The sequence below is a fragment of the Narcine bancroftii genome, chromosome 2 (assembly GCF_036971445.1).
Source record: "Narcine bancroftii isolate sNarBan1 chromosome 2, sNarBan1.hap1, whole genome shotgun sequence".
Lineage (NCBI taxonomy): Eukaryota > Metazoa > Chordata > Chondrichthyes > Torpediniformes > Narcinidae > Narcine > Narcine bancroftii.
The window spans coordinates 69,329,229-69,342,406 of NC_091470.1; the positions used below are offsets into that span (position 1 = coordinate 69,329,229).

At 39.1% G+C, this 13,178-nt stretch overlaps 1 protein-coding gene across 6 annotated transcripts in view; it reads left to right on the forward strand.

Moving 5' to 3' along the window:
- The window catches only part of fermt2 (FERM domain containing kindlin 2), a 160,165-nt gene that overhangs the window by 119,490 nt on the left and 27,497 nt on the right, over positions 1-13,178 (forward strand). For all 6 annotated transcript variants that reach the window (XM_069917002.1, XM_069917003.1, XM_069917006.1 and 3 more), the window contains 2 exons: positions 9,535-9,669; positions 11,652-11,701. In XM_069917002.1, the coding sequence (XP_069773103.1) occupies positions 9,535-9,669; positions 11,652-11,701 (185 nt within the window). The remainder of the gene's footprint in view (positions 1-9,534; positions 9,670-11,651; positions 11,702-13,178) is intronic.

A 13,178-nucleotide genomic window follows, 5' to 3' on the forward strand; every position in this document is an offset into this window, starting at 1 on the left:
AGTGGGGCTTACGTCAGTGGTGGGCAAACTAATGAAGAGGATTCTTAGGGACAGGATTTATTATCATTTAGAGAAGTACAGTCTTCTCGGGTATTGTCAGCATGGCTTTCTGAGTGGTAAGTCATGCTTTTCAAGCCTAATTGAGTTTTTTGAGGAGGTAACAACAAAAATTAATGAAAGTAAGGCCATAGATGCGGTCTACATGGATTTTAGTAAGCATTTGGCAAAGAGGAGTTGTATACATGGACAAGAAGTGACATCATCGATAATGTCATCAGCTTAAATAAAAACCTGTGTTGAATGCACGTCAATTTCCCGTGTTTTCCACAGCACATCCGCCATTTTGGGGGCCGATTCACTTACTGGTAAGTTGGTTACCACCCCCCGCACCCCCAGAGTCTGTAAATATATTTGTTTTGTTTATGCAGCCTTTCAGTCAAGATGCCTGAACTATGACTGGTCCATCCAGATCCAGAGGGTCAGGTTTGAGGCGGTCAATTGCAAAAGCTTCCTCTTTACCTCCGATGTCCAAAATTTACATCAAATTGTGTCTTGGTACTTGGAAGGGACCCTCGTATGGATGCTGGTGTTCTCCTATTGTACCAAAACACACTTGCATATGTGGAAGCTCTGGGATATATAGGATCTGGCCTGACCGTGTTGAGACATTAGTATGGACACTAAAGAACCAAGCTTCTCATGGAGCTTGCTTAGGACCACTGTGGGCGTCTCCCCCCATCCTCATGAGTCTGGTACAAATTCTCCCGGAACCATCAGGGGAGCACCAAAGAACAGCTTTGCTGTTGAGGCACATATATCATCCTTGGGTGCTGTTTATATGTCCAAGAATACCCACAGCAATTCATCAATCCAGTTATGCCCCTGCAGACGTGCCATTGGGCTGATTTCAAATGCCTGTGGAACCTTCCTACTAGTCCATTGGATTGTGGGTGGTACGCAGTTGTGTGGTGCAACTTGGTTCCAAGCAGGGTGGCCATTGCTGACCATAGGCTTTTTTTTTATATAAGATTTATTTTTTAATTATCTATACAATGAATTTGGAACAATTCTGAGAGAGGTTGATCTTGTTGGAGGTGTTAAAAACGATATCCGGATATCTCCAGTTGTCTTTTTACACAGAAAAAAATCTAAAGATATTTAGATAAACCAGTTATTCCCTCAATGCTACCACAGTAACACTGCCTACATTTTAAAATTAATTTAAATCAATAGATGACATTGTCTGGGTCCTCTATCCAACTCCCTGAGTCAAATGAAGAAACTACAAATCGCTCTGTGCTGCCAGCTGATCTGGCCTTCGATTGCATCAGCTCTCAATCTGTTTGACACTGGTGACCAGCTGGCTATCTTCCTAAACTAATAGAGATCTTTTATTGTTCCTGAGCATTTTTGGTTCTTTTGTTTCAACTGCAAGATTTGTGCATAGAGCTTGAAATAAAATGAGCGTTCACGCTCTGGGGTTCAAATGAATGAAAAATCTGAAATTCATCCTGTTTAGCATAAAATCGTTTTTTTATACTTAAGAAATCTTGATTGAAGTGGGCAATATCATTTTTTTTTAAATGTTGATTCTGTCTCTGATAGAGGGTGAATATGTTTTAATTTTCGTGCTTAAAAATGAAATGGGTTTATAAGTTTTTTAAAAGAATAAAAACAAACTGTGCACAATGCTTTGTGTGTTGTCTCAAAATCTTGTATAGTTGTAACATGACATCACTACTCGTGTATTCCATGCCCTAACTGTGGAGGCAAGCATTCTGAACATTTTTTCCACCCTGTGGTGCCACTTTAATAGATAACTAGCGCTATAGATAGTTTACAACTCCCAAAAGTCTAGCGAACTAGCAGTGGATGTCATAACTGGTTCAGTGTTTGAAAAGAATACTCTAGTAAACTAGTTCTGATTTACCTGCAACTGTGTTGTTATTTTGCATTCATCAGCCACCACTGCATTTTCAGTTGTTACAATTGGTGACCCCAAAGTGTCCAAAACAAGCTTTTGGACCATATGAATAATGCAGCTGTTGCTGTTAAGCTGCAGCCCTTCTGGGTGGCTGCCGCTGACCATAGGCTTGATGTGAATTGGGCACCCCGGTCAGACGTGATGTGTGCTGGCCCAGAAAGTCGATGGTCGCTAACCCAAATTGACACTTGGCTGGGTTGATAGTCAGCTCAAACTCATTCAAATGAATGAAAAGCTTGTGCAGGTGGGACAGATGTTCCTGACGACTGCATCTAATGATAAATATGAAGGTAAAGTCAAGATTGCGTCCCATTCTCTCCATAAAACTTGGGAAAGTCTGTGCAGCATTCATGACCCAAAAGTCATCCTTCTGAATTCAAAAAGGCCAAAGGGTGTAATTACAACCATTTTTGGAATGTCATCCAGGTGGACTGGGATCTGATGATACCCCCGGACCAGGTCCACTTTGGAAAAGATGCAGGCTCCCTGCAGGTTGGACCGCGAAGTCCTGTAAATGCGGTACCGGGTAGTGACCCTCATTCAACCTGCGGTAATCGCTGCAGAGTCACCATCTGCCTGTGGCCTTGGGTACCATGTGGAGTCGGGAGGCCCAGGAGCTATCAGACTGTTGTACAATACCCATGTCCTCCATCCTTTCAAACTTCTCTTTGGCCAAGAGTTTATCTGGAGGGAGCCTGCAGGCTTGGGCACGCAGTGGTGGCCCTTCGGATGGTATGAGCTGCACCCCATGTTTTGGCATTGCTGAGGTGAATTGCAACATAATTATTCTGGGGAATTCTGCCAACAACATAGCGAATTTATTCTCTGAAACTGTTACGGAGTCTAAATGCAGGGCTGGCAGCTTGGCCTCCCCTAGAGCTAAGGTCTGGAAAATGTTGGCAGGAAAGAGCCTTCGTCCAACCAGCAGGCTATATGCTCTGAGAAAATCAGCTCCCAGTAGCGGTTGTGCACGAACAATATGAACGTCCACGTAAACTTAGTATTGCCGAACTGAAGTGTAATCCTACACGGCAAATATCTGGATAGTACTGTAGTTTGTAATTTTCAGTGATGGCCCAGTTTTCTGTAATGTGTGTCATGCCCTGAGAGAGGAAGCACACTGATCTCAGCCCCTGTATCCACTAAGAAACACCAGCCACAATGTCCATCCCAGATATAGAAAAGGCTGTCTCGATGGCCAGCCATCACCACCATTAGCGATGGCTGGCCCCAGTATTTTTCCTAAAACAGGGAGATCGGCAACAGTGAGCTTCTGCGCCCCATCGTTGATAGTAGAAACACAAGTGGGTGCAATCTTTGTCCCGTTCGCTCCTGGCCGACTGGTGGTCTGACAACGGATTTGATTGGCCCTGCCACGGGTCTAATGTTGGAATTGTATGGTCCTGCTGCTGTGAGCGGGACATGGTGACCTGCCCTACAGGTGAAATGCTTTCTTGCTTAGCCGGCCATAGAATGTCAGCAGGGCCATGACTCTCCATGGGTCACTGAAATCCTCCTCGGCCAGCAGCATATGGATATCTTCCGGCAACTGCTCCAAGAAAGCCTGCTCAAACATTCCGCTAGTGCCAGCATTTCACTCATGAGTGCGGAAGAAGTCCTGTCTCCCAAGTCATCCAAGTGGAGTAAGCGGGCCGTTCGCTCACATTATGAGGGGCCAAAGGATAGATGAGCAGACTCTTTTTTTTTAAATTTTTTATTTTTCACACCATAAATCACATTAGCCATGATATACACTATTTCTTTTTCACACATATACAGTGACTTTTTCTCCCCCACCCCCCCCTCCTCCCAAGCCACCCCCCCACCCCCCCCCTCTCATCCATTTTAGGTATACAATCTAGGTTGCATTAAGCCAGTCAGACAATGTTGTCATTCAACAAAAATACACCAGAAATTCTACTGAGTCCATTCTTTTCTTTCCTTCTCCTTCCATCAACTTAGGTAATGTTTGTCCCCGGTAGGTTTTCGCTATTGTATTTAATGTAAGGCTCCTATACTTGTTCGAATATTTCAATACTATTTCTTAACCTATATGTTATTTTTTCTAATGGAATACATTTATTCATTTAAATTTAGTAGTTTCTTCCTTTTAATTTGGTTATGTATTCCATTAATATTTAAAGTCATATAGTTCAGCGTAGCCCTTTTATATTTTGTTTATCTTCTCTTTCCGTTTTTCCATCATTACCTTTCCTCCTTTTCCATTTCTGTTTTCTTATTTTCAACTCTTTATAAGACAACATTCCTACAACATCCAACATTTTCCTTATTCTCCTATTTCTATCTTATTTATCCCCAATCTCCCCTTCCCCTCCTGAGTTGTCCTTTATCCCTTGTCGGACAACCACATCTCCCCTCTCCATTTGGATTTGCGAATCCACTCGCAAGCGTCAACTGATTTTGCAGTGACCGCTATTTCCCCTCACCCCGCCCCCCCCGAAAAGATTTCACTTTTCATATGTCACAAAGGTCACTCTTTTAGTTCCCTCCTTATTCTCTCTATTCCATTACCTTCCCTTATTAATTCTTGTCTATACTATCTATATTTTCCTCTTACAGATACATTCACGTATGCACATTGTCTCTATTCACTCTTATACCTCTTTACCCGCATACATATCAATCGTGATCATTTTTACTCTCATTACCCGTCTTCATCCCTCAGTCTATTTTTGTCTTTACCCACATACATATCAATCGTGATCATTTTAACTCTCATTACCCGTCTTCCTCCCTCAGTCTATTTTTGTAATTGTTCTGCAAATTTTCGTGCTTCTTCTGGATCCGAGAATAGTCTGTTTTGTTGTCCTGGAATAAATATTTTCAATACCGCTGGATGCTCTAGTATAAATTTATACCCTTTCTTCCATAAAATCGACTTTGCTGTATTGAACTCTTTTCTCTTCTTTAGGAGTTCAAAACTTATATCTGGATAAATGAAGATTTTTTGCCCTTTATACTCCAGTGGTTTGTTGCCCTCTCTTACTTTTTCCATTGTCTTCTCCAGTACCTTTTCTCTTGTAGTATATCTTAAGAATTTTACTACAATAGATCTTGGTTTTTGTTGTGGTTGTGGTTTAGAGGCCAATACTCTATGTGCCCTTTCTATTTCCATTTCTTGCTGTAGTTCTGGACATCCTAGGGTCTTAGGGATCCACTCTTTTATAAACTCCCTCATATTCTTGCCTTCTTCATCTTCCTTAAGGCCCACTATCTTTATGTTATTTCTTCTGTTATAATTTTCCATTGTATCTATTTTTTGAGCTAGTAGTTCTTGTGTCTCTTTAGTTTTTTTATTAGATTCCTCCAATTTCTTTTTTAAGTCTTCTACCTCCATTTCTGCTGCTACTGCCCGCTCTTCCATCTTGTCCATTTTCTTTCCCATTTCTGTTAAGGTCACCTCTATTTTATTCATTTTCTTTTCTGTGTTGTTTATTCTTTTTCTTAAATCCTTAAATTCCTGTGTTTGCCATTCTTTAAATGATTCCATGTATCCTTTAATAAGAGAAAGTATATCCTTTATCTTGCCTTTCGTTTCTTCTTCTATTTCACTGTACTCTTCCTCTTCCTCTTCTCCTTCCTCTGGGTTGGCCATCTGTTGTTTCTTTGGTGCCCTTTCCTTCTCTTCTTTCTTGTTTCTATTGTCTTCTGTGGTCTCTTCTTGCTGCAGGTGTTCTGCAGCTGTCGTTGCCGGCTGTGGAGATCGACTCCCCAGCTGGTCCCCCCTCCCATCGGTGTGTTTTTTTTCATGTGCGGTTGCGCACTTTTACTCGGCTCAGCAAGCCATTTTTGTAGTCCATTATTTACCGACCTGAGGGAGCGGGTTTCTCTCTCCTCAGCGGGCCTCTTCGGACAGGTAAGGCCTTCACCTTTTTCCTCCTTTGTCTTCTCTTCCTCTCTTCTTACCGTTGCTTTCGATTTTTCTTTTTTTGTCGCCATCTTCTTTCCACCTTTATACTCACTTTTCTGTAACTTTTATTTCTGTGCCTTTGTGTTTTCCTTTGTTTTTCCCGACTTTTCTGGAGAGGGCTGGAGTTCACCGTCCGGCCACTACTCCATCACGTGACTCCTTCCGATGAGCAGACTCTTGAGCGCCATATACTTGCCCTCCTCTGGAGGTTGCTGCAAAAAATTGGAAACTCATCATGCCGTCTCTTAATCCAGGGCACTTACTACATAGTAGTACCACATGGAATCAGATGTTATCTACCCCAAATGGAATTGGGCTTCTGCTTGGTCAACCAAACATGTGGTTGTGAAGTCCAAAATGTTGGCAGTTTCAGAGCCACGGCATGTATTGAAGAAAAATTCTCCACATTGGTGTCTAAATATTGTTTGGACTGTCATGGTCACTAATGCAGCAAAGTATTCTACACTGAGCTACTATAGACGTCAGTGTACATGTTGTGGAATCACTTTACACATTGTCGAGTTGATGTACACACTGTGGAGTCTAGTGCAAGACTGACACCTCCAGGCTTGCATGCTGGGCTTGTATATATCACTGCTTCTGTCACATGGGCATGAAGTGACATTATCAGTGATGTCATCAGCTCAGATATAAACCAGTGTTGGATGCACATCAATTTCCTGTATTTTCCACAGCACATCCCCCATTTTGAGACACAGTTAATTTCAAATCAATTAACATCGTTGATCCAAAAAAGAGCAATTAAAGGATTAGGTGTAAGATTCACATTAAGAACAAAAGTTAACGTTTGAAAGACATCTTCCCAAAATTTGGAAAGAATGGAACAAAGCCAAAACATATGTAATAAAGTACCTTCTTCAATCTTGCATCTATCACAATTCAAAGGAATATTAGGATAAAATTTAGCCAATTGAACTTCAGAAAAGAAGGCTCGATTTACTATCTTAAATTGTAGAAGAGAATGACGAGCACAAAAAGAGGAGGAATTTACCAATTTTAAGATAGAATCCCATGTAGCATCCGAGAATGAGAGCTGAAAATCTTGCTCCTGTAATTTTTTTTAGTCTTTTAGACTTTAATAGTTAATCATGTATACCGGTTATCAGCTTTTTTTGACTTAGTTTAAAATTATAAATAATCCCTATCGTATTTATAGCAAGGTCCTGAATAAGTCTTAATAATAGTGAATTCAAAAAACCCCTAATTGACCATCTAAAGCAGTGGTTCTCAACCTTTTTCTTTCCACTCACATCCCACTTTAAATAATCCCTATGCCATAGGTGCTCTGCTATTAGTAAGGGATTGCTTAAGGTGGGATGTGAGTGGAAGGGAAGGTTGAGAATTACTGCTCAAGACCCAATTGTTCCTGAAATATTTTGCTTGATAAAAATTGCCATTGGCCCATTTCCTTTGGAGTGATGAATCTGTGCACATAACGAGTCAATGAGGTACGATTCAAGCAACTTAAATTATTCATGAAAAGCAGAATCCTACACTGTAGATGGGGGGGTAAAATAATTAAATAATATAGGGCTAGTAAGTAAAAATCTATGAAATCCAAAAGATTTTCTAAATTGAAACCAAATTCTCAGAGTATGTTTAACAACAAAATTATCAGTTAATTTGGAAGCAGAAAAGGGTAATGGTGAACCAAGTATGAAAATAAAAGAATATTTTTTAGTCAAGTGAATCAAAAAAGGTTTTAGTAACAAAAACAGGAACAGCTTGAAAAATGTACAAAAATTTAGGTAAAATATTCAACTTAATAATATTTTGCCCAATTAAGGACATCAAAAGAGGAGACCACTGAGATACAGACTTCTTAACATGATTCAATAAAGTAAGAAAATTCTCTTTAAACAAATTATTATATTTTTTTATAATATTAACACCTAAATAATTAAAATGATTTTAGCCATTTTAAAAGGAAGGGCAGTATCAAAAGAACCAGAAGAGTTCAATAGAAGCAACTCACTTTTCTGAAGATTTAATTATAACCTGAAAATTGGCCAAATTGATAAAGCAAAGACAAAATGGATGGAATTGAACGATCAGGATGTTCAAAGTTCAAATATATTGTCAGAGTACATGTAAGACATCACATACAACCCTGAGGTTCATTTTCCTGTTGTCCAGGCAGAATTTCTGTTTGCCGGGTAGTTCAAACTACTCAAGAAAAAGGTCCATATGCAAAAGAGAGCAATGGAAACAAATGTGAACACACTGCCAATACAGGAAAAAAAATTTAAATTTAAAAGAAAAATAGGTTCAATGTTAAATTGGAGATGAGCCATGTGGGAATATTATATGATTCTCAATAAAGATGTGCTTCCATTTGAGGAAAAAACACTTCTCAAGAAAGGTGATCCAACTTTGGCACACAGAAGCTAGGCATAGTATCAAATTGTATCATTAAAAACTTTCTCTCTTCATTCTTTATCTGTAAATTCACAAATATTTTTTCGGCTTTTCCAAACAACAGCCATAGTGACTCAACTGGGAGTCAGTATTTTGGATATTTATGAAAATGTTAAAATCGAGCAGAGGATGACTAGGTAGATCATAATTTCAAAGTAAACTAGAAAGAAACAGAGGAGCAGAAAAAAAATTTTTTCTATCAGTACTATGTCCAAAAGGAATAGTTAAGGAAAGCAAAGTGGATAATGGGGATGACTTTGTTATATGCATTGTGCACACATGCATCAAAATTCTTGCTCGCAGCAGCTGAACAGGCTCTTCGTTTTAAAAAAAACTACAATGGTATACAGTAAATCATAAATACAAAAGATAGATAAATATTCACAGTGCGAGAAAATAAATGTGGCATTGCACGAGTGCAGGTGGTGTGCAATTAGTATAATAAAGGGAGGTTTGATCTATTGAATTAAGCTGTGATGTACCTGCATTGGAAAATTGGCATGGTTTGGTCACAAAAACAAGTTGACTCTGCTGTGTCATGAAGAAATGTTCAGTTGATTGGGGCCATGCTCATTGAAATTTAAAAGAATGAGAGGTGATCTTATTGAAGGATACAATTCTGAGAGGGCTTGAAGGGGTAGCTACTGAGATGTTTATTCATCAAGAACTAGGGGGCATTGTTTCAAAATAAGAAGATTTGGTTGTGGGCGGGTGTTGGTGGATGATAAAGCTGGGTGGTAATGTGTGCAGAGAGGTCAAGAATGCAATACATGATGTGGAAAAATGTGAGGTTTTCTGTTTTCTGCTTTCTGCTGTCAAGGGTTTTTTTAAAATGCACTTCAAAGAAAAATGAGGCCTGAATGTCAGTCCTCTGCTGGCCCAAGCCTGAAATGTGTGCTGTGGTGTAGAGTTGGGCTTTAACCCTTCTACTGGGAAAGAATGACACATCTAAACTAAGACTGACATCCAGCAGCCTCATATTATGGGTCAAGTTTTAAACTGGACATGTCATCTCAAGGTCAGTCTAGTGCAGTCTGTGCAAAATGATCTTGTCTTCTGTCCAATTAGATGATGAAGAAGCTTTTCTGCAATTTATTATCTTTTGGAATTTGTGCCAGGTGTCCTGAAAAGTTTATAATGTTCTCGTTTTAAAAACCTTGTGACATTTTTGTCTTCTCAGTACCACATCAATAAATTGTCTATTATGACATCTGAAAATCACATGAACAACAGTGAAAAAGAAGTGGATGAAGTCGATGCTGCCCTTTCTGATTTGGAGATTACCCTGGAAGGTGGCAAAACATCGACTATCCTGGTATGTAGCAACTCAGCTCTAATATTTATCTTGTGGTTTTTAAAAAAAAACAAATCATTGTTTCAAAGAGCACATAGTTGAAAAGTGGATAATGCAAGCCCTGTCTGATGGACATAAATATCCAAAATACTGTCAGCCAGTTGAGTTGCTCCTGCTGTTGTTTGGAAAAGCTGAAGGAAAATTTGTGAACATACACAGATAGAGATGAAGGAAGACTGATTTGTAAGTTTTGATGATACAATAATTGTTGGTGTACTAGAAGGTGCAGCAACTTGTAAAAGGAAACACACAGATCAATTGGATGTGTTAGATGAAATTTATTCCAGAAGAGTATGAATTTGGATCTTCAAATTAGTACAGAAATACGGGGCCATCAGGAATGTTGTATAGAGACACATTGGGGTGCAAGTTCATAACTCCATTAAAGATGGTAACACGTGGATGAGACAGTGAAGAAGACATTAGGCTTCCTTGCCTCTATTGGCTGAGGTATTGATTCGGACAGTTGGGATGACATTGTTGCTGCTGGACACAACTTTGGTTAGGCCACACTTGGGGCAATCCTGATCTCCATGCTACAGAAAATATATGCGAGCATTCCAAAGAGGACATAAAATATGATCTGGAATGGAGGGCTGCAATTTTCAGGTTTTATTCTCTCTAAAGGAAGCTTAAGAATGAACTTAAGGTTTTATAAAAGTATGAGGGTTGCTGGGCATTGATGGGGTGGATAGTCAGCCTCTTTTTCTAGGGTTGGTGAGTGTAACAGAGAACTTGAAGTACAAGTGCATAATTCCTTGACAATGTCAATACAGGTAAACTGGTAAAGAAAGCATATTGCATGCATTTATTTCTCCAGTGGTCAGGGCAATAAGTGAAAGAATCAGGACATCTTGTTAAAGCTGTGCAAGACATTGGTGATAGAAAATCTGTGGACTTCTGATTAACATTCAATAGAAGAATGTTGTCTGCAGAAAATATTCATAAGGATCTTGTCAGGACTTGGGAAGGGAGGTGGGCCAGTGTGGTTTGAATTATAAGCAGAGACTCGATAGACAGAGGCTGTTAGTGCCCAATGGAAGGTGGCGGGGTGGGGGGGGGGGGGGGGGAGGAAGAGACCTCATACAGGTTTATAAAATCAGTAGATAAGGTAGATGTCAGTCTTTAGTTTTAGACTCCACTACCTTGGGGGAGAAAAGACTAACCCTCTAGTTTTAGAGGGCATAAGTTTAAAATGATAGGAGAAATTTAGTGATCTCGGGAAAGATTTTCATACACTGATGGTTAAGTGGATTAAGCTGCTTAAGGGCATGGGGGAGATGGATACAATTACAACTGAGGGTAGCATGGTGAGTGCAGTGGTTAGCTTGATGGTATGAGAGCGCCAGCATCCTGGTTTGAATTTGTTGCTTCTCCCCATGACCTGCATGGGATTTTCCCAGGTACTCCAATTTCCTCCTCCCACCTTTAAAAATAATTACATTGTTCAATTGGGTATAATTGGGCATCTTGGGTTTCAGTGGCTGTAATAGGCTTCTACTGTGTTGTCAATCAATAATTTTTTTAATTAAATTTAATATTTAAAGGGCATTGGGACAAATATCTCAATAGGAAATTAGATAAAGGGATACGTGCCTAATGCAGGCAAATAGGGTCATCATATCTAGGCTTCACGGTCAATGTGGATGGGTTGAGCTCAAGAGCTCATTTCTGTGCTGTACAACTCTTCTGAATCTAAATATTATAACTATTATGTCCAAGTGCCTTCCTAAGATTCCTATTGTGTGTTGTCTTGATAGTGTTATTCTGGCCTTTTGACAATTCGTCCTTACTAAAATTAGTGTCTGCTACTTTTACATTGGAAACTTGTTGAGGTATTTAGTTAAATAACCAACAAGTTCTTGCACCAAATTTTATTTTTAAATTGGTGAACTATGATTTTTTTTAATTAGCCTGTTAATTCTGAAATTATTTTGTTTCAGGGTGATATCACTTCTATTCCTGAATTGGCTGACAATTTGAAAGTATTCAAGTAAGATTTCTTTTTCTGTTGGCATATTTTTCTCCCTTTTGGAAAATTTTCATCTCTTTTCATTGCTTTCATAAAGAGTGTTTGTTAAAATTGAGCAAATTGTCTTTGTCCCATCAGACTTTGCTGCCTTTAATACACACCAATTCTTTTTTTCATAAGGAATATCGTAGACTTTATCAAGGAGGAAACCTCTTTTTCTTAACAAGTTTAACTGTCTGGGATTTGTTTAAGGCATACCTTCAGGGGCAAATAATTTCCTATTCAGCTGTATTAAGAAAACGTACAATGGAAGAATTATTATTTCTGAATAATAGGGATTAAAGAAATTGGTAGAATATATTCAAGGATACTTAATGCTGATCTTTATAAGGAAAGGGTAGAACTTCAAACAGAACATGATTTACTTTTAACATTCCCTATTGAAACCAACTTCTTAAACTTTTTCACCCAGCAGATTATCCGTAGCATGAGCTGTAAGAAAGATCTATGGAACCGGGTCCAATTACAAATTTCAAAAGACATTTGGCTCAATGGTAATGAGTTGTCATATACACGGCACCATACTTGCTGAAGTCAAATAGGTACTTAGCTTTAAAAAAAAATCTACAATAGCCTACTTATTTGAGTATAAAATATACAATAAATACAAAAGCTCGATAGATGATAAATTTTCACAATTATCCTTTATGGAACAGAAAAGTGACTTTGCAATAGTGCAGATAATCATTTTGTGATGTTTGAGCAGCTCTGATTAGTGTAACAAGGGGATGTGATAGCACAAATTCTATCACCAATGTGTATATGTACAGATGGTAGTGTAGGATGACTGTGATTGGCTGAGAGTGTAGCCACACCTACTGGCAGGTCTTAAAGGATTGCTCCTAGCCAGACCAGGTCATTCTGGACTGGTCGACCTACTTGTGATACGCTCCAGTCTTTTAGTTAATAAAAGCCTTGGTTTGGATCAACAAATCTTTGGTTCTCTCGACGCGCACTACATCAGGCTTGCCGGGTGAGTGATTGTTACCTTATAGATTTCTTGATCTTCAAGACCCTCTTCCCTCTGACCCAACAACTTCCATCTCTGTAGTTCTCTCCATAAGCCTCTGTCTCTTTTCTTTTAAAATAATCCTTAAACCTTTGATTTTTTTTCTCTTTGATAAAGATCCCATAAAACATGGGTGGTTTGTTATATTAAAAGTGCAACATGAATTCTTGTACTTGTCACTCATTTTCAACTGTGCTGTTCCAAACGATGCCAGCATCTGTGTTCAACTGAGAGAGCTAAACAAGGGTTTTTTTTCTACAATTGAAGAAGCAAAGTTTTTTTTTATAAAAATTGCTTGGGAAATCTATGAGGTGCTGCAGCTTCTATAAATGGGGTGACCTTTCTGGTGATTAACGCTCACTGTCAACCAGTTGGTGAATTGACTGCATTGTTGTTTTATTAACCAATCTACTATTTGGCCTTTTGATC